The sequence below is a fragment of the Watersipora subatra genome, chromosome 4, assembly GCF_963576615.1.
Source record: "Watersipora subatra chromosome 4, tzWatSuba1.1, whole genome shotgun sequence".
Taxonomy (NCBI): Eukaryota; Metazoa; Bryozoa; class Gymnolaemata; order Cheilostomatida; family Watersiporidae; genus Watersipora; species Watersipora subatra.
Genome location: NC_088711.1, coordinates 14,858,190 through 14,883,367, shown reverse-complemented (window position 1 = coordinate 14,883,367; position 25,178 = coordinate 14,858,190). Strand labels below are relative to the sequence as shown.

Below are 25,178 nucleotides of genomic sequence, written 5' to 3'. Positions count from 1 at the left end.
AAAGTGCTCTCTAGCTCAGAAATGCCAAAACACAGGTGTAAAGACATAATTAAATTCAGCATAAAACTCTGACTATAAAACATCTTTGTTTGCACAGCCCACCCTCTGAAGGAAAAAGCCGAAAGATAAGCTTATGTTCCTACTGTACTACTAGTATGGTGAATTATTTAGAAACGTCCTTCTTAACTTTTCAAATGTAATTCAACTATGAGGTCTCTTATTCAAACACAAAATAATAACTGGATTAAAAAATCAAAAAGGAATTTCAAAACCTTAAAAAATACCAATTTTCCCATCTTTGCGGCCTTCAACGCCGAGGCTGAGACTTGGATGTCTACTGATGCTTCTTCGTTTGAATTTGGCACTGCTCTCTTCCTGAAGACAAAAATGACTCAAGATATATATAATATATATGATATATATGATAGAAAAGTTCTTCTCAATTTATCCAGTTGTAATTTAACTCTGAGGTCTTTTCTTCAAACAAAGAATAATAACTGGATTTGAAAAATCGAAAGGGAATTTCAAAACCTAAAAGAAAATGCGCAATCTTCCCATCATTGTGTCCTTCGACTCCGAGGCTGATACTTGGATATCTACTGATGCTTCTTCGTTTAAATTAGGCACTGCTATTTTCTTAAAGGCAGATGAGGGACTCAAGCCAGTAGCGCTCACCTCTAGAATAACAACGGAGACGAACAACGATATGCTAAAATCTAAAAAAGCATTGATTGGTAGACACTTCAACATAAAGACAGATCACAAACCTCTAGTGCAAATACTAATTGAACTGGAGCTGAGCTTCCTCCCTGTGTCCAGAGATACAAATTATGTATGATGTGATTCTTTGTACAAATTATCATGAAAACCTGGAGAAAAGCTAGTCATAGCTGACACGTTCAGTCATTCGCTAAAAAATTAGAAAGAATAACAAAATGATTGCGATGGAAAACAAGATCAAGCGTATCGATCCGTAGTGTCTCACAACAGTTTTGTGACTGACATCATGTAAGATCTTTTTAATTAGTGGTGTAGTTGGTGATCTGCAAGTTGTTACAAGCATCTACATGTAGCTGATTTAAGATTATTCATTAGGTCGTTGCTGCTGTAGTCTGTATCGATGAGTCTTTTAACCTGACTTGTCTACACAAAATGTTAAAGTATTGATACCGCTCTTGAGCGAATATCGATTTTGAGTCTCTTCAAACAGAGAGTTTCTGCAATGTAAAACAGAAGTGACAACCATGTGGCACCTCAATATATGAGGTGAAGAGTTATGATTGTCACATATCTTGATACATGTGTGTAGCATAAATGATTATCTTCCTCCATTTTTGTACTTATGGCAAACATCTTTATTTTTATGTACACTCATACACGTATAGCAAGGATTATGTTGTCGGTTATCATTGGCATCAACCACTTGTCTAAAAATAATTCAGGTACAAGCTAGACAGAATAAGATGTAGTTACTGATATTCTGGCAGCAGCTATCATTTCAGTTTATCTGATGAATGCTTCCTATGATGCTGGCGAGGGAAGCGAACTTGGTTATCCCATCACATGTTAAAGATGGATCCTTTTGTAATGTCGGTTTTTAATTCCCATTGTAGCATTTCTCGGTTTAAATATTTGGAACAGCTGGCAATATCATTTCGGGATGATTGCATTCACACTCCTACAAAGATTCCAACACTTCCATCACTCAAGACCCTGAGTCTTAATTGTAGTCTCTTGAACCTAGCCATGCTAAGGTTAGTAAATGCTGGTATATCATATACTTATGTCTGTTTACTATTTGATTGTGGGTTAAAGATGCGAAAGTACAACTTATAGCATTTCAATACTTGAGTACAAATTTTAATGTATTTATTCAGCTAATATTCAGAATACCATAAAACCTTTATTTGAACGGCATGGCGCTCTGTTTTCCAACCCTTCCGCTGTAGTGGCGTTTTATTAGATTTGGCATGCAAATAGCGGGTGCATTGATTTTTTAAATAGCATGTCAAATTTTTGAGGGGCTAAATTTAACCTTTTTACGACTGAAGGGAATGTCACGTATATTTTGTACTCTCCTTTGGGTGAAGCAATGTTAACCCTTTAACTCATTACAACCATCGCAAGTTAACTCGTGAATTTTGATTGTAGCTAGGCTACCAACGCGAGTTATCTCGCCTTTGAAATTTACCCATTCCGTGTATAATTATTTCTAAGTTACAAAAATTTTTGATTAGTTATAAAGAAAAATTTCTGACCACTCAGAAAAACTTACAATTATGCTTCCATAATATCTCTGGCAATAGTTATAACTAAAATACTAAACTAATATCGACGTCTACCTAAACCGGAGATCATTATGGCGACTTAAAATTTTATCATTTGTTATCAATTTACTCCTGAAGTAAATATGCAGATTCAGAAGTAGTAAGACAGTTAAAGGTTGCATAAATCAAATTAAAACATTATTTTTAATGTTTCAATTAATGTTATTATTAACTTTTAATTTTGCCAGTTTAAATCGTTATGCTCGAATAAAAATGCACTTTTTAGGTAGTCAGCCGTATTCAGACTAAAGTTACCACTCGCCTCCGATAGGATCGTATTGATTCTTAGAGTTGGTTATGAAGCCGGAAAAGTCAAGGACAGAGTTATTGAACATATTTTAATTATTTTAAACATGTTTATGACAGTTTATTTGAGTTATATAGGCATGTTGATTTGCTGTTTTGGTTTGAAGGATGATATTCTCGAGGAAAATTTCGAAAGTAAAGTTTCACGATTTTCATGTTCATGACTAACTGTTATATATAAAAATATTATTATTATAACTTTGTATTGTACATAGCAAAACAATAATTTAAACTAAACTACTTATATTTTTATTGTGAAATTCTAGCTTTGATTCAGCAAGTGAAGGTTTTTGAAAATCAGAATTATTCCAACACTACCTTCTTTGAGACACATGACTACATGTAACTACTATAAAGTCTCTATTTGAATTTTATACCATTTGAAAGAGGTATGGTTATTGACTGGTTATTTTGAAAATTGAATGGGTAACTTATCTCAGTTCAGTTTCTTGTAGTAGTAAGTTAAATTATAGCATTATCCTGATAAATGACTGGTATTTAAAGTAGATCGCATGAAAGTTAGTCGGTTGGTAATGAGTTAAGATGCAAGAAATCTGATAACTTCCCTCCAACTTTTCGTGAATCTCTGAATTAATATGCATTGGGAAGCTGAGAAATATCTATATCAGTTGATATTAATTTTATTGCTTGCAATTAATCTATGATGACCTTATAGGCTGTGCCTTGCTGTGCAATTTGTAAGAGCCGTCAATCTTTTATTTCATTTTAAATGTGAATGCATATTTTTATTTTCTAACTATCTCTAACAATGTTGCATATAAGCTCATCGCACTCATTGATATGTTTGCTACAGTTTGCAGCCAAAACTGGCTTTTTATGTGCAATAGAAGAGGAGTTATGAGTGTCGATTCATTGTAAGATCAGACTACCGCTATGATGCTATCAAATAATAAGCTATAAATCTGAAAATTTATAAACTATGTAATAGTAATCTATAGAATGGTGCAAATATATACATGTATTTAAAACAAGTGACATAAACTGTTACAGTATTTATAATGCATGGTAAACAAAAGTTAACATTTTTGAAACAAAAATCTTTGCATCATTTGCTAGGCCAGTTGTGTAGTTTGAAACCATTTCATCATCTGGCTGTTTAGTACCCCCCACAGTGTCTGCTGACCTCAACCTTTTTTGAGCAGTGCCGAACTAGTCGATATTGGCATCCAAGCAATTTTTTAGCAGAGCAAAACTTTTATTCGTTGCTATTTGGAAAACTTATGGAGAAAATAGCAAAAATAATTTTGATCGCATGCGCTAAGCATAACTTTCAGTCTAAAAATAGTTGTACAGATTCTATCATAGTTGTAAACTGTTTTTCACATACGTTGAAGTATCAAGACTGTGTTAAACAAGCAACTACTATTAACCTGATACAGTTATTAATTATTTTTATGGCATCGATTTCAAGGTTTTAAAGAAAAAACTAAGTTTTTGAGTTAAAAAATGGACTTCAATATGAATAGCAACCACAAAAGAATTATTGTTAATGATGTAATCCTAGGGTTGATATTCTGAAAGAAACACGAACCTGGCTAGTCCCAGACTTGGATATTGGTTTTGTCAATTTGAAATACACCCCTTAAACACTGGGAGTTCCCTAGGGGGCGCCCAAGTTCCACGCCCCGCTAAACATCCAATATGATTCAGAAGCTATAAAAATAATTTCCATGGGCCCTTTCAGTGGCTTGGTTGTGGAAACCCCCCCCCCCTAAAGTAGCAAATTCACTGACAGTGCCCCAGGGTCTGAAAACCTCCCCTAAAACGTGATTTTGGGCTGAGCCTAATGGGCCTTTTGGGGGAGTATCAGCCCTGGAGACGTAACAGGGTTTTTATTAGCAGCATTTTGTGGAAACTTTTCTTCTGATTATGGGTTTGTACAGTTTGAAGAATGTCAAATTGGCGATTAAATAGAGGTGTCATTCAACTAAACAACCTCTATTTTTTAATCCTTCTCCTACAGTGGCATTCAAATAAAGGGGGCATTCAAATAGAAAATTTACGGTGTATAGGAAGGTAGATGCATACTATTGGAAATATTAGATTAACTAGTTACTTTCTCACTAAACACTTCAACTGAATGATAGTAGAATATTGTTTTATTGGCGTTCACAAAACTTTGACACTCTTAAAATATGATCTAAAGAACACACTGTTCTTTTCTGATGTTGGCTGAAATGACAAAGAGATCAATGCATAATTTCATACTTCCTAACTAGTGATGTACAGTTGTATGTGATACATTCATGTTTCTTAACTAGTGATGTACAGTTGTATGTGATACATTCATGTTTCTTAACTAGTGACGTAGAGTTGTATGTGATACACTCATGCCTCCTAACTAGTGATGTACAGTTGTATGTGATGCATTCATGCTTCCTGACTAGTGATGTACAGTTGTATGTGATACATTCATGCTTCCTAACTAGTGATGTACAGTTGTATGTGATGCATTCATGCTTCCTGACTAGTGATGTAGAGTTGTCTGTGATACATTCATGCTTCCTAACTAGTGATGTACAGTTGTATGTGATACACTCATGCTTCCTGACTAGTGATGTACCGTTGTATGTGATACACTCATACTTCCTAACTAGTGATGTACAGTTGGATGGGATACACTCATGTTTCCTAACTAGTGATGTACAGTTGTATGTGATACATTCATACTTCCTAACTAGTGATGTAAAGTTGTTTGTGATACATTCATTCTTCTTAACTAGTGATGTACAGTTGTATGTGATACACTCATGCTTCCTGACTAGTGATGTACAGTTGTATGTGATACATTCATTCTTCCAAATTAGTGATGTACAGTTGTATGTGATACATTCATGCTTCCTAACTAGTGATGTACAGATGTATGTGATACACTCATAGTTCCTAACTAGTGATGTACAGTTGGATGGGATACATTCATGTTTCCTAACTAGTGATGTACAGTTGTATGTGATACACTCATGCTTCCTAACTAGTGGTGTACAGTTGTATGTGATACATTCATGCTTCCTGACTAGTGATGTAGAGTTGTCTGTGATACATTCATGCTTCCTAATTAGTGATGTACAGTTGTATGTGATACATCCATGCCTCCTAACTAGTGATGTACAGTTGTATGTGATACACTCATGCTTCCTAGCTAGTGATGTACAGCTGTATGTGATACATTCATGCTTCCTAACTAGTGATGTATAGTTGTATGTGATACACTCATGCTTCCTAACTAGTGATGTAAAGTTATTTGTGATACATTCATTCTTCCTAACTAGTGATGTACAGTTGTATGTGATACACTCATGCTTCCTAACTAGTGATGTACAGTTGTATGTGATACATTCATGCTTCCTAACTAGTGAACTACAGTTGTATGTGATACATTCATGCTTCCTAACTAGTGATGTACAGTTGTATGTGATACATTCATGCTTCCTAACTAGTGATGTACAGTTGTATGTGATACACTCACGCTTCCTAACTAGTGATGTACAGTTATATGTGATACATTCATGTTTCACTTTGTGAACAATTACCTAAATATGTGTAAATTGTGTATATCTCCTTTAGCCCACATTCTTCTTGTCAGTCTTTATACTGGTATAGCAATTATACTATACTAATTGTATACACATTACTATCCATGAATAAGTAATATCATTACAATATTGTCAGTTGCATCAATAATTGTAGAAAAACCTCACCCAAAATCGCTTTTAATATCATAAAATTAATTTAGTCACACTCTCTTCTTCCCTACTGCTTAAGAAGTATTGAAGTTGAATCAACACCATTACAGTTACAACTCTTAGAGTTGTGCCATTTTCAATATACAAACTTCTACTCGCGATCGTTTCAACATACAAATGTTTCAACATATGATGTAAAACTGAGTTAATGTTTTGCCCTACACGCAAATAAATTTTTAACATACCATTGCGTTTTTGCAGACCAACATATATAATATTGTTGATTATACAGTATAAGTTAGTACACTAGTAATAATTCTAATTAAAGACATAGTTTTGTAACAAGTTATAAGTTGATATCATGTAAATCTCATCTAATATATGTTAGAGGAAATTGTTCATACATTCTTCTATCTGCATCTCTACCTCCAAATTTACACACTTCCTTTTTTATACACCTATTTTCACACCTATTTTCCTTATTTTTATAATAACAGTAATACTTCTTTTATTCAGATATACTTTAGTTTAATTTATACTTACAACTATTTAGTTTTTCACGTCCAGCTTTTTACATTGTTTTATAAAGTGCATTTTATTGTTGTGTAAGTATTTGCAGTATTTACTATAGATTAAATGAAAAGAACTCGAGTGGAATGAACTATCCAATTTGCAGTCAATTCCTATAAGAATTTCTCCAGTGTTCAACTGTTTTAATGTACAAGGAAATCTCTGAATAAATTTGCTTTGTGTATAGCAGTTTGACTGCATACATTTAGTAACATGAAAGGAGATAAACGCAAATGTATGGTATGGTAATACCATATCTACCTGTATACATGCATGTTTCGGTTTAAAACAGCACTGTAATGCTAATACTGTAATGTACCACCACTGGAGCTACTAGTGATACTATGTACATGTATGTTTGCGTCATTTATTACATATAGTAACATCAATAGTGGTATGTGTACATCTTTCATTAAAAACAGCACTGAACTCTCTCATCTGACTAACCTGGAGATACTTGACCTGGCCAGCTGTGGTTTCACTGATAACATAGATGAATATAGTCCTACATGTTCGAAGCTGCCAGATAACTTCACATTTCCTTCATCTCTTAAGCAGCTCAATCTGTCCAAGTGCCATTTGACTAATTTGCTAAAAAGGTAAGTTAATTTCTAATCATAAATCTTTAAGATCTTGTGAAACAGTTTTATCAACTTTCCTGCTGAGTCACTTTTAATTGAACAAAATTGTACGACCCTTACTCAGTTTACCCTCCATCTTGATTATATAGATCAAAGTGTAGTATGATATGTTATTATGTATAAACACGTATAACTACAGTGGAATGCACGAGCACACTTCGACTATTTCACACTTGAGGTACTTTTCTAAATGCTTAGCTTCAACTTTAAAACTATTAGCAAATCTGTGATAGAAATACATTTATTCTATGAAAGTTTAGTGGTGAAGTAGTGAGGAGTCACTGTATTGCTTATCCTAATGTGTTTGTTTTATTGAAGATAATCTTTATTATTCCTGTAGTGTCTAGAGATCATATGATTAACTCTTGTTTATATTGTTAAATAGTGTGTCACAGTTGACTAACCTGGAGATACTCAACCTGAGTAGTAATCGGTTTAATACTGGTCTACCAGATAGTATTGGGAGCTTGAAATTGTTGAGAAAGCTGACTTTGTCTTCTTGCTATTTGTCAGCTCTACCTGAAAGGTATGTACATGTAATTATCTCCGATATTATTTTTTATATTTTTTCTTTGCTGTCTTTGATTTACTCGCACTGGTATTAAAAATAGCTTATAAGCTGTGACAGGTAATGTAGTTGTCTGCCACTTGCCGTTCCTGGCAAATGGCAGACACACACTGCCTGGCACATTGATAATGACTTATTTGAGCTCGCTAATATCTGTATTGCTAAACTTACTAATGAAAGGCGTGAGAGTGAGCCTTAGTGACGTTGGGTAACTAATGCGGAGCAGAGTGTTATGTGTATTTTAACCTACATTACGGCTCATATCTCCTACTGAAATCATTGCATCTCATGTAGCTCAATTGGTAAGATTATTGCTTCGTGTACTGGAGGTTCTGAGATCAAATCTGTCATGAAGTGGATGTTTCATTCCTACATTTTAATAGCTATAGCTGGGACAGATTGAATAATGGACTTTGAGATTTATATATATATAGACTAGATGAATGCCAGGTGTTGCTCGGGTAATAAAAAAGTTTTTGGACAGAAAATTTATTTTTAATTAACATATACAATATTTGCCATTCCAACTTTTAAACTTCATATCATGAGAAAAGTGTTTTGTGTGCAGTTCAAATGAATTAAGAGAAAAATAAATAAAACAACTGTAAAACTCTTTCAAACAGCTGTAACTTTTAAATTACACAATGAAAGAAGTATTTTGTTGAAATAAATTAGGAAGAAACATAAAACTGTAACGGTGTTTAAATGTAAATGTGAAATCATTAGTAAGTAATGGCTAAATTTATAGTCTTTTGCTATGATTACAATGAAAAAATATTTGGTATACGATTATTTGATTTTAGTGTCGGCATAGACGTATAGAGTGGTATAGAAACCTATAGTAATTATCAATTATTAATCACCCCCTGGTGAAATTCATCGAAATCATCATCATTAAAAATAGTAACCAAACAATATGTTAACCTTAAAAGCAATAGTTACCTACAATAACTTATTTGCATTTTGTGGTTATGATCTGCAAGAAAATGTAACATTACATCTATAACATGCAGAGTTTTTACCGTCGAGGCAGACGTGTAACATAATCGCTGAATCTGACTTAAATGAATTTAGCTTACTAAAAACATACAGTACTTGAAGAAAGTTGTTGTATGTATTTTAGTAAACTTCAAACTTCTAACTAAACTTTTATCACAAATCTGTTTGCGAATCCATTTTTACTATAACTGTTAACACTCTTACTATAAATGGATAGCAGCAAAATAGTACTTCAACATTTTTTATTTCATCATAATCAGCACAACAATCGCCAAATTTTAATTTCGAGAGAAGTTATTGTTGATATTGAAGGCAAATTTACCATAGTGTTGTGAGGCCGAAGAAGGATCGCATTTCATAGTCAGGCAAAAAATATTTTATAACAGGGGCATCGTAACCCATGGGCGCAATGTATCAATTAATACATCATTTAGTGTGTGCAATCGAGAAAAGGGTATACGGTATATGATAAGAGCCAAATAATTGTAAGGACTGTGTAGCTCAGTGGTTAAATGCATATGGTAAGAAACATACGGTTGCATTTTTCTTGGGTCCACATCCAGCAAGAAGCGGATTTGAACTTACGAAGAAGCGGATTACAAGATTTTAATGGCTTTAACTGGACAAACAGACACCTGGACAGATACACAGTTAACTTTGAGATTCATATACGAGGTCTGATCCAAAAGTTCCAGGAATGGAGCTAACTCAAAACGCGTTGCTTCAATTAACCTATCTAGTTAATCCCCTTCAAACTACTTTCCTTGGCTACCGATACACTTGTCCCATCTCTTCTGCCATGATGCCATGCAGTGCTGAAAGCCATCGGCTTTGATGCTGTTTAGCTCTCTCGTTGTTGCACATTGAATCGACTCCATACTGTCAAATCTGGTTCATTTCATAGTAAGTTCTAACTTAGGAAATAGCCAGAAGTCACAGGGAGCCAGATCTGGTGAATATGGAAGATGCGGTAGAACGGCCATATTGTTTTTAGCGCAATATTGCTTCACAGAAAATGCAGTGTGGACGGGTGCGTTATCACGGTGCAGCACCCATGAACCTATGTGCCACAGTTCAGGTCTTTTGCGCCTAACTCTTTCCCTAAGACATCTCAAAATCTCAATATAAACACACTGATTCACAATAGTACCCTGTGGTAAGTACTCATAATGTACTACTCCATGAATATCGAAAAACGCAACCAGCATGGTCTTTACACCTGACCGAGACATCTTCACCTTTTTTGGTCTTTGGGAGCCCGGAGACTTCCACTGGCTACTTTGGAATTTAGTTTCTGGGTCTTAACTATTATACACCCAAGACTCATCTCCAGTTATTACCTTCAAAAAAAGTTTTTATCATTCCTTAAAGCTTCCTTGAAATCGTTGCAAGCATGCACCCTGGGCTCCTTTTGGTCATCTGTTAGCAAGCGTGGCACGGACTTTGCTGTGACTCTTCTCATGTTCAAATCGTTAGTTAAAACTCTTTGGACAGTTCCAAAACCAAGTCCAGTTTCTCCAGATACCTTTCTAATGTTTAACGACAATCTGCCATGACTAGTGTCATCACACTGGCAATTGATGAGCAAGTTCTTGCCAAGTCTGGTCTGCCAGACCTCGCATCATCTTCAGTGCTGTCTCTACCCTCACGAAAACGTTTGTGCCACTCATAAACTTGTGTTTTTTTAGAGCAGCATCTCCAAAAGCAATATTTAACACGTCAATGGTCTGAGTACTTGTTTTCCCTAATGTTACACAAAATTTAATGCAAACGCGCTGTTCCGATTGATTAGACATGACGATAAATTTGTTACAGGTTGACTTGCAACAAACTTCACATTACAGTTATTTGGTATCAAAAGATTCACCATGTCTTACTCTGCTGTGTTGTAGGTGCAAAATATGTGGAAATGTTATTACAAGCTCTTAAAAGCTCAAAAACAAACGGTTAATCGACCCTGATAGATTGGAATCAATTTATTTCTATGACGTAGTCAAACGATTTGGTTATTGTTTTGACACGTGATGCCAATTGAAAGGCCAATAAAAGGCTCAATATAAAACTTCCCGTAGCACTAGTTTATGACAAACACTTCAGGTTTTACCGAGGAGCCCTTACCAAATATAGACGCTCGCTAGTTTACAGTTTTGTTTCGGCTTGGTCTAATCATCTAGTCGTAATCTGATCATGTGACCCATACTTCCTGCCAAATAGCGCGAATAATTGCTGCAGCATTTTTCGACTATCACAGGTGACCAACAGGCTTCTCATGTTTATTAGAGGATGATATGCACTCTTTCAAGTTAAGCTTAAAAAGTTAAATGGATTTTTACAGTGGGTGTTGAGATATCAGTGCTCAAACTGACAGCACTACAATGATGATAAAATAGACGCATAAGGACAATAGGCATGGTTTTATTAAATGCGTGAAGTATATTTGTGAAAATGTTTCGACAAATGAGGTTGCATGAAAATGTAAACAGAAGCCATCTTGTTCAGCTATGTCCCATTTGAGCCGTTTTGGAAAGGGATTCTTATCTAAAGCAGTTTCATGATGGCAGCGATTAACTGTTCGTTTTTGAGCTTTCAAGAGCTTATAATCACATTTCCACATATTTTGTACCTACAACACAGCAGAGTAAGACATGGTGAATCTTTTGATACCAAATAACTGTAATGTGAATTTTGTTGCAAATCAACTTTTAAAAAATCGCCGGAAGCACCTGACAGGTCTTGACATATCATCGGCCCACGTGAGTATGCGTTGTCATAGCAACCTGAAATTTTGTGACAACACTCCAGAGGTGTTTCCCGGCAAACGCTCCATAGGGTTTTTCCATCGTGGAAATATGCAAGTGTATACAACTTCATTCCGGGAACTTTTAGATCAGACCTCATACATATATATAGTGTGTCACAGTTGACTAACTTGAGGTATTACACCTGAACAACAACCAGTTTAGTACCAGTCTACCAGATAGTATTGTGAACTTGAAATCATTGAGAGAACTGAATTTTTCTTCCTGCTATTTGACTTCTTTTCCTGAAAGGTATCTAATTATCTCTGATAATCTTTATTATTCCTTTAGTGTCTAGAGACCATATGATTAACACTTGTTCATATTGTTATATAGTCTATCACAGTTGACTAACCTGGAGTTACTCAACCTGAGTGATAACCAGTTTAGTACTGGTCTACCAGATAGTATTGGGAACTTGAAATTGTTGAGAGAACTGAATTTGTGTTCCTGCTTCTTGACTACTCTCCCTGAAAGGTATCTAATTATCTTTGATAATCTTTATTATACATTTACTGTGTAGAGAATATATGATTAACACTTGTATATATTGTTATATAGTGTATCACAGTTGACTAACCTAGAGATACTAAACCTTCGTGGTAATCGGTTCAGTACTGGTCTACCAGATAGTATTGGGGACTTGAAATCATTGAAGGAACTGAATTTGTCTCGCTGCCGTTTGACTTCTTTCCCTGAAAGGTATGTAATTATCTCCAGTATATTTTTACTTTTTCTTTAGTGTGTACAGACCATGTGATTAACCCTTGTTTGTATTGTTATATAGTGTGTCACAGTTGACTAACCTGGAGATACTCAACCTGAGTAGTAATCAGTTTAGAACTGGTCTACCAGATATTATTGGGAACTTGAAATCATTGAAAATGCTGAATTTGTTATCCTGCAATTTGACAGCTTTACCTGAAAGGTATGTAATTATCTCTGGTATATCTTTAATATCCCTTTGGTGTCTACAAACCATATGATTGACTCTTGTTTATATTGTTATATAGTGTATCACAGCTGACTAACCTGGAGGTACTAGGCCTTCATCGTAATCAGTTTAGTGCTGGTTTACCAGATGGTATTGGGGACTTGAAATCATTGAGAGTACTGGATTTTTCTTCTTGCCGTTTGACTTCTCTCCCTGAAAGGTATGTAATTATTTCTGGTAATCTTTATTATCCCTTTAGTGTCTAGAGACTATATGATTAACTCTTGTTTATATTGTTATATAGTGTTTCACAGTTGACTAACCTGGAGATACTAGACCTGCATTATAATCAGTTCAGTACTGGTCTTCCAGATAATATTGGGAACTTGAAATCATTGAGGAAACTGAATTTGTCTTTCTGCCATTTAACTTCTCTCCTCAAGAGGTGTGTAATTATCCCTTATTTATCATTATTTCATCATTTATTTTGTATGTATCAAAGCTTATGGAGCTTATTTAGTAACTGCCTTGTTCCTTCACTTTCACAATATTGATAGTCACTCATAAGGAAGCTGCTACCTTCGGTATAGTGTTCTTGAGTCTGATCAGTAACTAGTCATGTAAATCTTTTATTACGGCTGCTACCTTCGGTATAGTGTTCTTGAGTCTAATCAGTAACTAGTCATGTAAATCTATTATTACTGCTGCTACCTTCGGTATAGTGTTCTTGAGTCTGATCAGTAACTAGTCATGTAAATCTTTTATTACGGCTACTACCTTCGGTATAGTGTTCTTGAGTCTAATCAGTAACTAGTCATGTAAATCTATTATTACTGCTGCTACCTTCGGTATAGTGTTCTTGAGTCTAATCAGTAACTAGTCATGTAAATCTATTATTACGGCTGCTACCTTCGATATAGTATTCTTGAGTCTGATCAGTAACTAGTCATGTAAGTCTTTTATTATATATATATTCCTCTATATTGTTTATAATCTTTTATCTTCAATCACTGCTGTTGAAGAATTGCAACTCAAGTAGCTATGGTGCTACTTGCCTGGCACACGCAGACCTCTGACTATATTATGTGGGAAGAAATAAATATTTGCTGATGCTTTGGTAACATTTTGGTATATAAAGGTTTTGAAGAGAAATATTTCATCTTTTTGTTAAATATTTTGTGTTAACTTACCAAGTATTAATAGTCTACGGATGGCTTTAATGTAATCAGACAAGTTAGCTGATTGTTAGCAGACTAGTTTTACAGTCAACTCTTATTGAAACAGACCCTGTTAGTCTGGATATCAGATATGATGGACACATGTGGGCAGCTGCGATCAGAGTGCAGTTACATACATTTGGTGATTATACATGCATGTTAGAAAAACACAACATAGGTCTGAATTAGTGTTAAAATGTAACTCATTTAATTTTCAGCAAAACAAAATAGATAACTTTGTGTGAATGGAAATTTTTACATTCAATTTCCTGTTGCAGAAGTTGCCTAACCTTTTTTTTATTTTTAGTAATTTTGCAGCTTATTAATTTTGAGGAAATATTTGTTTGCAGAAAGTATTATAACTTTAATCTTACTTCAGACTTATTTTTTGCCATGCCTTCATGAGGCTATTTTTATAAAGTAACTAAATTTTTAATTTCCTTTTTTTGTATCTGAACTGTAATATTTTTTCTTACAGGCTAACAAATTGTAAGTACTTGTATGTATATAATGGTACACAGTATATAGTTCAATGTTTAATTATAGGCCTTATTAATGTGATTTGCTTTAGTATAGATCTTTATGTAGACGCATTAATTAAACCGGACAATTGGCTAAACCAGATCCCCACCACTCCTGCCGGTCTATCACTCTATCCTAACGTGGGTCGATTGTATTTTGTGTTTATAAAACTATAATTGTGCACAAGCAAATGATCAGTTAGTTTTGACTAAAATATGGAAGAAAGCAAAAGTTTGCATCACTATTTAAGTTATAAGATTTTACAATGAATGCTGAGTACATTTTACATAGCCAAAGTGAATGCTGATTTCACTGAGAACAGTTGACAACGTAGTTTCACTTGATATGCATTGAAATAAATACAGCAGCAGCTGACCATTGTTCTTTGGTAATTTCAGTGTGTTTCACTGTTGACATTAGTTTTGTACGTCTTAAAGTTTTCTTTGGTAATATGCATATCAAATTCTTTGAGAACATTCCAGAACACCACTGTCCATGTTATTTATAGCAAAAGCTTGTTACGAGCATTGGAATTAAAATGAGCAACATATCCTTGCTAGTTCACAAGGTATAAGATACAACTTGATATCGATATACCTGATTTCTATCATCTACAAACCTAGGCTGACATTTAGTCTATTTTCAAATTTATCATCTACAGTCATACCTTCGCATACGAGTGTCCCAACATGCGACAAATTTGAGATACGAAAAAAATTTCGAGCAAATTTTGGCTCTAAAATATGAGACGACTTTGAGATACGAGCTGATTGAGATATGATTTGACTTAGCGATACGATTGAGACGCTTCTTGATATGGTCATTAAGTGGCCGAGTACACTAGAGGCCGCCTGTGAGAACGGCATCGCCGTGTCTTTCTCACCAGGTCAGTTTAACAAAGTTTTAAAAAGCCTAGCTAAAATTCAAGGAGAGAGAGAGAGGGAGGCAAAAAGAGCCAAGTCTGAAAAAGAAGAAAAGTAAGGAACTGAAAACGAAAACCAACAGAATTAAGTTTAATGTAATGTCAGATTAAAATGTGTTTTCAAGTGTGTGTATAGTAAACTAAGTTCATTTGAGTTAAACTTAATTCTTGTAATATTATGTAGTGTCACCAAAGTATGGCGTACTGAATGTGTTGCCATCAAATCTCTGTCACACCACCATTATCCGCTATTGTCTGTCTCGAATGTAAGAACTCCTTAAAATACTGTATATAATGTTACATCTTAGTGCAGATCATAACCACTATATAAATATTCAGTACTTTCTGAGTCTTAGCGGTGAATTAGTGCAATTAAAAATCCATTCTTCCATTGTTATATTCTTTTTTAGACGGTTGTTTCAGAGGGTTGGAATGAATTAATTTATATGCAGGTATTTTATGTAGGAAAATTTGGTTGGAGGTTTGGGATAACTGACATTGGATTATACGTGCATCAGTTTAAAGGAACTACACGTTTTTTTTACAGTTTAGGAACTCTGATCAAACTGGAAGATCTGGATCTCAGCAATAATCAGATTTCTGATTTTCTAAGTTTCATCACTCAGCTGGTGAAGTTGAAATCTCTCAACTTGGAATCATGTGAGCTCATTGATCTACCTGTTGGGTAAGTTATACGCTGTAACTAGTTAATAAGTAAATTCTACAATATAACTGACCCTTAGGGAAATTTTATGTGATTAGTTGTAAATTGGAAAATTGGTGAGTTATATTTCCTTCATTGACTGTATTCTTTGCTTCAAAAATATAGTTAAGATCAGTAATCACTGGGTTTCTTTCCTTCAATAATACCTTCATTCCATCTTTTCTTGTTGTTTTATCAGAACGAAAGTAACAAATATAACTGCTAACCATGCAAAACCTCACGAAATCTTTTAATGCTATTTTTATCTAAAAGTATAATAGTAGTCAACTTCTATGCAGTTATGTTTTAATTTAAAATCCCTTAACACAATTTTATAATAGTTATTATGCGTAGTAAACTCGAATGAATGGTCATGGTTGAATATACTACACTCATCTTTTAGTATAAATTAGATATGGCAGATATCAGTTGATGTCCTGGAAGGTACTATTCATATAAGGCTCACCCGTAGAAGTCATTCTTTAGAGAATAGATGCTGTAGAAGAAGCTCCTTAACCAGATCCCTACTTTTTAAATTTGAGCATTTCCTTGCTTTGACATACGTTATGAAGCAATATGAACACAGTGATTGTGTCTTTGTCTTTGATTGCGGCGATTGATTAAAGATATAAGATGTAGCGACACTTTTTATAAAACATAGTTGCAGAGTAGAAGTTTGTAATAATTGGAGCATATATGTTAAAGCCATTCATAGAGGCCGCGTAATGGTCTGCATTAAAAATAAGTCACCTTGCAAAAGCAGAAAACTCCAAAAGTCAAATTCTCACATTAATTATGTAAAATAATCTTGGACACGGGTAATAAAACTCGTTGAACTCGCGGGTTTATCTTCTCTCGAGTCTCGGGCAATAGAGATTTTGAGCATTTCGATCTTGCAAGTTTGGGTTTTGACTTGCGAGTTCGGGTTTTGGTACACGGATCCGTCGAGTAGAGTGGACAAAAACCCGGTCTATTATGCTATGCGCTCTAAACACTGTTTGATAATCCGTCTGTTAACCCTTTGAACCCTGGCCTTTTTTGTCAATGCGCCTCAGTAACCCTGGGCAATCTGTCCAACGATCCGAAATTTTAAAACCTTCATTATCTATATCTGAACGTGCTCATAATACAATGATATTTGGAAAAACACTAGTAAAAAAAATCAGGCAATCCACAGCAAATGTCATCAAACAGAAAAAAACAGTACTTTACTATTATTTGGGCTGAAACTATAAAAGTTTGTACGATTTTAAAAAAACTCGTAAAAAACATTTACAATAGCATCATATCTATTGAGCGCATGTTCATCATTATTCTATGACTCAAAATTTACTGGAAAATTATAATTAGTATTATAAAATTCTTTATTTGCATCATAATCATTTATGACCAATCAACAAATGAGTCGTGTCGATTTTTTTGCAATATCGTTCAAATAAATATTGTTATTAAAACAAAGGAAGTAGGTAAAGATATTTGAAAACTGCTACAAATGGAAGTGAAATTACTGATCTAATATATTGTGCAAAAATTAATTTGATTGATTTACGCTGTTACTTAGAAACGGCTTTTGTAAACAAAGCCATGTAAATGCCGGAATTTTGGTCGACAGAGATTCTGACACACCCTACGCAATGCTTGAAAACTGACAGTTGGGGTTCAAACTTTAAAGGGCTAAGGCTTCAAGCACGAATATCGGTCGTTGGAAATTAGTAAAACACATTAAATAAACTGAATAGAATTATAAGTGCATTGTAAATTTTAGAATATGTCTGGTGTTTGGAAATTTTACACATAAAACCCTTATCAACAAACCCGAGAAACCCGTTGGCCAATAAGTACTCGTGCCAACCACTACCATCTACCCGATACTCTAAATGTCAGCCATCTACCCGATCTACCACGTCGACCATCTACCCGACGGCCGACGAATTTAAATTCGTCGGCCAAGAAGTACTCGTGTCCAGCACTAATGTGAAACCCATCTATTCAATGCAATTCAATACCATGAAGAACACTAGTGAGCGTTATGTACATGTATTAGTCATTGAACATTGTGCTATAAATATTTGACCTATAGACTAACAGCATAGAGGTTCTTACTATTCTTAGTACTGAGAGCTGTTTTGTTACTAGTTGACCTAATTCTACTCAAATTTTGGTACTAAAACAGAACCGATGTAACAGACTCAGTCAATATCAGCAGAATGTATTTACTGCCTGTTACAAGTCGTGCTTGGGCCACCTCAACCTGGAGACCCTTGGCCAAACCACCAAATAGGAAAATATTACAAAACAGAAACCACAAGCTATTCTGTTTTTAGGTGTTGGGTTTTGCGGGTGGTTACAACTTGATCTGTTTTTTAACATAATGATGTGGTATCAGTATTTCTAGCATTTCTTTTGGCAACCAAAGATTCCATCTTTGATCGTGCTTGCAAAATAAATTGCCCTACAGTCATGGCTGTAGGGCATGTGATGAGAAAGAAAGTTCTCATCCCTACTCATCACTTTTTTGTCATGTGCAGGTAAAGCATTCTCTCGACTCATAGGCGAGCGAGATGATTGCTTGCTCTTAGATCTCGCCAGAGAAAGTTCCTTCTTACATGACACACACCGAATTTTTCACATTAACTCTGCTCACCTTGTAGTGGCTCATGTTACAATGCTACTTAGCTATAGTGTTAATTCAACTCCTGCTTACAATTAAACATTAGCTCATGGGATGCAGAAGTCAAAACATATACAGTAGACATTCCTATGACGTACACCTTCTATAACGTAAATTCCATATAATGCAAAAAGATTATGTGAAGTTTTTGCTTCGTGCTACGTAAAACATTCCATATAATGTTAAGTGTCTAATCGGGCGAGTTTTCAAAATCGATTTGAACGTTAGTTTATTTCGTCGGACTTGCGGAAGAAAAAAATGCCGTGCGCTTAGCGTATTATTTATTATATATAACTTTCGCGACATCAAAGTTCGTCGTAATAGATTGTTAAATGTGTCGACAAAAAGGCAAATAGGATAGCTGCGCAATTGTTCATAAATACAGAAGCGATTGGTAAGTGTAGGTGTTACAGCGTCGGTCTACCAGTCTTCAGAGTATCGTTGAAAATTATTAATCTTAGCCTTAACCCCTGGCTACAGATAGACGACGAACAGGTGTAGAACTGCTTTTTATAGTAAAAGTATTTTGTTGTTTTGCCTTATTGTAGCCGTACAAAATATTTATTATTGCTTTACTTTGCAGAATAGACTTTGCCGTTTAGAAAAATAAGCAAATCGTTGTAAATAAACGACAAAAATGTGCAGTTCCTATCAACTTGTTGTAAATTTACTGCAATCATGGTCTATAAAACCAGTGTGATTGATCATAAAAGGAGAAAATTTGTTGATGCAAACCAATAATTCTGCAGTTACAGTGCAGCTCACAAATTAAAAGAGTTAAGTAAAGTTTTTCCTATATTTTGAATAGCCGAAGGGGTGAGTTTGAAAAGGTCTTGGAACGGATTAGGCAATTTACATGTATTTTAATGTTCTTATAACGTAAATTCCCTATGACGTAAACGTTCCTGGAACGGATTATTTATGTTATAGGAGCGTCTACTGTACTAATATGCAATTTCACTAGAAGGGTTAAATGCAAGATTTTAATTTTGAGCGAACAGACCATACCCTCTTTTATGCTATATTTATTGATTTAGGAAATGTTATTTTACAGAAACAGATTATATCTCTATTACTTATATATTAATCAATTATTTTCTTTAGTTTTAGAAATTTTGTCCATCTGAAGGTTTTAAAAATGAGCAGGAACAGGTTGACAGAGTTACCTCAGTCTGTCTGTGAGTTGTCCAGCCTAGAAGAACTTGATTTGTCACATTCAAATACATTGCAATCTCTACACCCTAAGATTGTCATGATGGAGCACTTGGATACACTCGATGTCTTCAACTGCAATTCATTGATATCTCCACCTGCCGCTTTGTTCCAATCTTCACGATCAAATCTGGAAACTGCACGTCAATACTACTGCGATGAAGCCAGACGTGCCGAAAGTCGACCATTAATTGTCGTTGCGAGTGTCATTGGCTGTTCCGGCGCTGGCAAAACTTCTTTAATCAAAACCCTGCAATCAAAGACGAAGCAAATGGTACTCACTGATTCGGTTGATGCATCTACAAAGGTTTTCAGTTTTGAAGAGGTCTTACTCAAAAACGCTGCTAAGACAATCTTACGATTTATTGACATGGGAGGCCACGATATCTACCACCCCGCTTATCATCTTACTTTCCGTAAAAAATGCCTGGTAATTGTGGTGGTCAACATGAAACAGTACCAAACACTAAAGTCTGAGTTTGGAGAAAAGGAAGCTGTAAGGCGGTCATATTTTGATTGGCTGGCCCATCTCTATCTTTCTGAGCCTACTTTGACTTCTCCCAAGCTAGTTCTAACTCACAAGAATGAGTTTTCTGAGAAGGTGTTTCGAGATTTGAAGAAAAGTATTACCTCCACATTTAGTGCTCTGCGCAATGAGATACTGACCGAGGACAGTCGCACATATGCCCGATCTCTTTCAGCCAATCATGCTCAGAATGTTGATCTACCCACATTTTGTGTAAGTGATGTATTTGAAGTCGGTCATGAGCAATGCTATGAGTTGGAAAAATTGAAAGATTCACTCTACGAGGCTTGTTCACGATACCTCGAAGAACCTCAAAAGGATTGGATGGCGATTGCCACTACTATTAGTCAATTAGGTGGTTGTTTTCTGGATCGAGCTGAAACATTCGATAAGCTTCGTGAAACCTACTTTTTGAGTCAGAAGCAGCTTGAGGATGTGTTGGAGTACATGCATGACTCTGGTCAAGTCTTATGGTATAAAGATTTGAGTCCACTTTCTCAAATCGTGTTCCATAAAATCTCAATAGTGACAAGCCTAATAAAGGTATTCTACGATCATCAAACGATTGCTAAGCAAGAAAGTCAAGAGCATTCACTCATCCCTTGCCTCAATGATGTTGTTCAGAAGTTTCAATCATCTGGGATCATAAACAAGAGTTTGCTTGAGGATCTTATTCGTTCTGAAAGTGAGTTTAAGACAAATCTTCAAGTTGATATAGCACTAGTTCTGCTACAGTCGTTTCATCTTCTTTACGGACCAGTTCAACTCAATTCTCATGATAAAAGTTACTTGCTCCCTTACTACTTTCAAGGATATATGGAGAGTTTCACACCTCCAGATGAAAATTTGGTTTTTCGAGTTCAGCTAGAATTCGGAGGCTATGCATTGCCTCATCCTGCTTTTCATGGCATGGTTATGATGTTTTTGGAAATGTTTTTTCATCCGCTTGATAAGGCGGTGGTGAAAAAAAATGGAGCCATTGTTGAATCAAGTTGTATGGACTTTGCAGTTTCGTTTGTGCATGATATCAAGGGCCAAGTCGCTACGATAGAGCTATCTGATAAGGCACACAGTATCAATGATTTGTGGAACCAGCTGGATGTCTTCACCGATAAAATCATAACCAAGGTACTGGATACCTGGAAGGCAGTCAGGGTGAAATGCATTTTTTTCTGTCCACATTGCCTACTAACTTCAAAGGCTCATCCTAAAAAGGAGACGAACCCTTTCTGGTGCTGTCTATCACCTCAACTTTCACGCTCTTCAGATGGAACTCGGCTGGTCTCATGTGGCGAAGATCAAGGCATAATGTCTTGTCTTCGGTATCCATGTAAGCACAATCTTCACTGCATATTTGATGTGTTTGGTATGCTTTTATACTTTATAGCTATTGTATTTTGTCAACACAAGTATCATATTGTCTTTCAGCATTTAAATTGGCCCATTGTATCAGCGAAATGATTGCAGTCATCTACTTGGTTTGTTTTTCCATTTTGTATTCGGATTGTAATAATGTGTTAATTTACAGGCAAACCTCTGACATCTGATGGAATGCGTAACCTGGAGGACTACATTAGGAAAGTCACCACACCAACAACAGGTATATGTTCGGACTCTAAAACTATAAGCAAGTCAATTATGAGTATTAATTACTAGAAATTCCACTGTTATAAAGCCCACGACCAAAGAGATGGCCAGAGATATTGGCAAAAAAAGAAAGGGTACTGATGGTTGAGAAATGCAATATTAGCAGTCAAATGGCCCTGCAATGAAATAGGATAACTGCAATGGTAGCTGTAATGTACTGGGTGTGGGTGTTATTATATACAACAAACAGCAATAATGAAAGGAAAAGATGTTTATATTTTCCCCCTGCAATAGAAGAAATGCAATATTGGCCAATATTAGAAGTAAAATGCACTGATATTCTTAGAATAATCAATGTTATTAATATAGTAATAATAGAAAACCAATGCACAATTTTGTTTACATTTCAAAACGTCATAGGTACCAATATCGAGAAGTTGTGGTATTTATATAGATTTTTAGAAAATTTATTTAAAAAGTGTTTGGTCATGACAAACAGCAATAATGAAAGGAAAATATTATACGTTTATATCTCTCCCTTGCAATAGGAGAAATGCAATGTTGGCCAATATTAGAAGTAAAATGCACTGATATTATTAGAATAACCAATATTGTTAATATAGTAATACAGCAATAATAGAAAACCTATGAGCGTTCACGCGTCTGGAAGATTTCTGCAAACTGCAGCAAAATAAAAGCTGTTATAAAAGTGTTATAAAGCTGTAGGCCTAATTTACTGTAATGTATGTAATTCAACAACAATAAAGAAATATGTTTATTATAACTCTGAAATGCAAAATTAAAAGTAAAATGGCAAGCTACTGTGTACTATACACAGTTTGAAAGTTGGTTGCGTTGAATGTAGAATGGTTTTGATAATCTATCTTTAACAGAAAGCGAGTACGAGCATTCACACGTCTAAAACTGTAGCAAAATAAAAAATGTTCTCGTCATAAAGGGGCGTTGTAGTTCGGCCCTAGCTTGTACATAAGTTGTAAAGAATTTCGGTTAACGTTTTAAGTAATGAAACCTTCGGTGATTGGACAAAAAACACAGGCTGATAAACTGTGTACCACAATTTCGTACCTGTAAATCGGTCTACGCCTCAAACGGTCTACGTTTATTACAGAAACCTTCGAAAAAAATTCGATTACAAGTAAAAAATGCCATAGACTGATGAAATGAGCACGGTTTTCTCGGGAACTGCGCACTGCTAAATAGTTCTACTATCTGTCGCACGGCTTTATTGGCGTTTCAATTTTCGGTTTTAACTTTTATTAAACCAAGCTTTTCAAGTGTTTTGTGGCAATTTTCGTCCAAATTAATCTGTCTATTTGTGTATAATCTGTTAAATAAGTGCACTCACCATCAAATCCACAAGGGAAAAGCCTCATCTGCCGTTTGTCACATGCTTATATAGCTTTCGTAGTCATCCACATAGTTGACTCCTATAGGCCCACGTACTTGCGGTGCGACCTCTCAATACCGAACTGGCATACGTAACCTAAGTTCCTGCAATACGAGCAGGCACGAGGCAGACACACGCATATACAACATGCCCTTTCTTTTTCAAGTTGGTTAAACAGGCGTCACGCCAAACGCAACCAACAAGCACAAAAAACCTGAACACATTTAGGGAAGATTTTGCAAATAAAAGGAACATACCTTTTATTTGTGATTGTTCCTTTGGGAGGTATCGGAACTCTTCCTTAAACACAACCTGGTTCTCCCGGTTCAGGAATCTTCACCGAAATTATCGGCGTCCATCAGGTCTTCATTGGCGACCTCACCGAAACTCATCACCTGGAAACCGGTACTTACGGTTCAGGAGTTAACCTCCTCCCTCGGCATCAGTGTCCATAATCGGATCTCCCTGATCCTCCTCACTTGTAGTGTCACTGCCAGAACCTGTCAAATTAGCTTCGCCCCTTAGGCAGTGCATGAAGCAAAGCCTCCATACTCTCACTTTCATGAGAGTCTCTGTGAACTGGCTCCCTTTCCAGTTCACTACCACTGGCAGTCACAGGTATCTCCTGCTCCTTCTGCACAGTGTCCACCTCCGTCTCAATAAGCTCTACCTCTATAGCCTCAACCTCATCGAACCAATCCTTATTTGCTCTAGGGTCCGAGTCATTGGTTTCATTGGCGTCACTGATGTTGCAATCAGTGCCACTCTCTGTCTTACTGCCTCCAAGAACCTCAGTTGCAGCAGCCCTACTAGTTGGCGCGTCCTGACGCTTGTCTGTGTTGCCACTTGCACTCGCCGGTTTGCCTCTAGTGCTCTTACCTCCGATCGCAGAGCCTGATACCTTCTGGGTAAGCTCGTGTAAGCTAGCCAAGGCATCGTACATCTGACGATCTGCCGATACCTGTCGACGAAGGTCGTCTTCTTCCTCCTCTAGCTTAGCTATAGCTCTGTCGTAGGCAGCCAGGGCCTCCGCTTTCCTCATGTTGATGTCAGCCCGCTTGGCATCAACCTCTTTCTGGGACATAAAATCAGATCTTATGTTATCCAGGAATGACTGAACTTTATCGACCACAGGTTGCCTTACCTTGGAATTACCTGCCGCAGCCGCGTAGCTGGTGCCACGGTTGGCTACCTTAGGCTTAGGCGCTGCCAAGGCCTCGTCAGAGCTGGTGTTGGCTCTCTCGTCAGAGCTAATGTTGGTTCTCTTTTCCTCCGGCAGTTTCCTTCCCTTTCGGGTGAAGGAGGCCCCTCCAGATGGACACTGAGTCATCAGGTGTCGCACCTCACCACAGTAACTGCAGACTGAAACCGTGCACTCCTTTGACCAGTGCCCCTTACCACCACACTTCCTACAATAGTTGCTAGGGCAATCAATTGCATAGTGATCCTTGGAACAACCACAAAACCAGCAAAACAATCTACCTTCCTTGCCATAGATCTGTCTGGCCTTTCCCTTAGATTTCTTAGTCTCCTTGCCGACTTGGTCGGTACTCCTAGCTGGTC

General features: G+C 36.1%; 2 protein-coding genes across 2 annotated transcripts in view; both read left to right on the top strand.

Moving 5' to 3' along the window:
• The first annotated feature begins 7,303 nt into the window (after window positions 1-7,303).
• Window positions 7,304-21,399, top strand: LOC137393958 (leucine-rich repeat protein lrrA-like). Its single transcript, XM_068080672.1, has 10 exons — window positions 7,304-7,506; window positions 7,934-8,074; window positions 12,250-12,390; window positions 12,475-12,615; window positions 12,701-12,841; window positions 12,927-13,067; window positions 13,152-13,292; window positions 16,056-16,193; window positions 19,987-21,305; window positions 21,356-21,399. Exons 1-10 carry the CDS (start codon window positions 7,304-7,306, stop codon window positions 21,397-21,399), a joined length of 2,550 nt encoding a protein of 849 aa, XP_067936773.1.
• LOC137392729 (caspase-2-like) overlaps window positions 21,386-25,178 on the top strand; it is a 17,013-nt gene continuing 13,220 nt past the window's right edge. Inside the window, exons 1-2 of the mRNA XM_068079048.1 lie at window positions 21,386-21,950; window positions 22,149-22,220. Coding sequence (XP_067935149.1) covers window positions 21,437-21,950; window positions 22,149-22,220 — 586 coding nt within the window. The 5' untranslated portion in view covers window positions 21,386-21,436. The remainder of the gene's footprint in view (window positions 21,951-22,148; window positions 22,221-25,178) is intronic.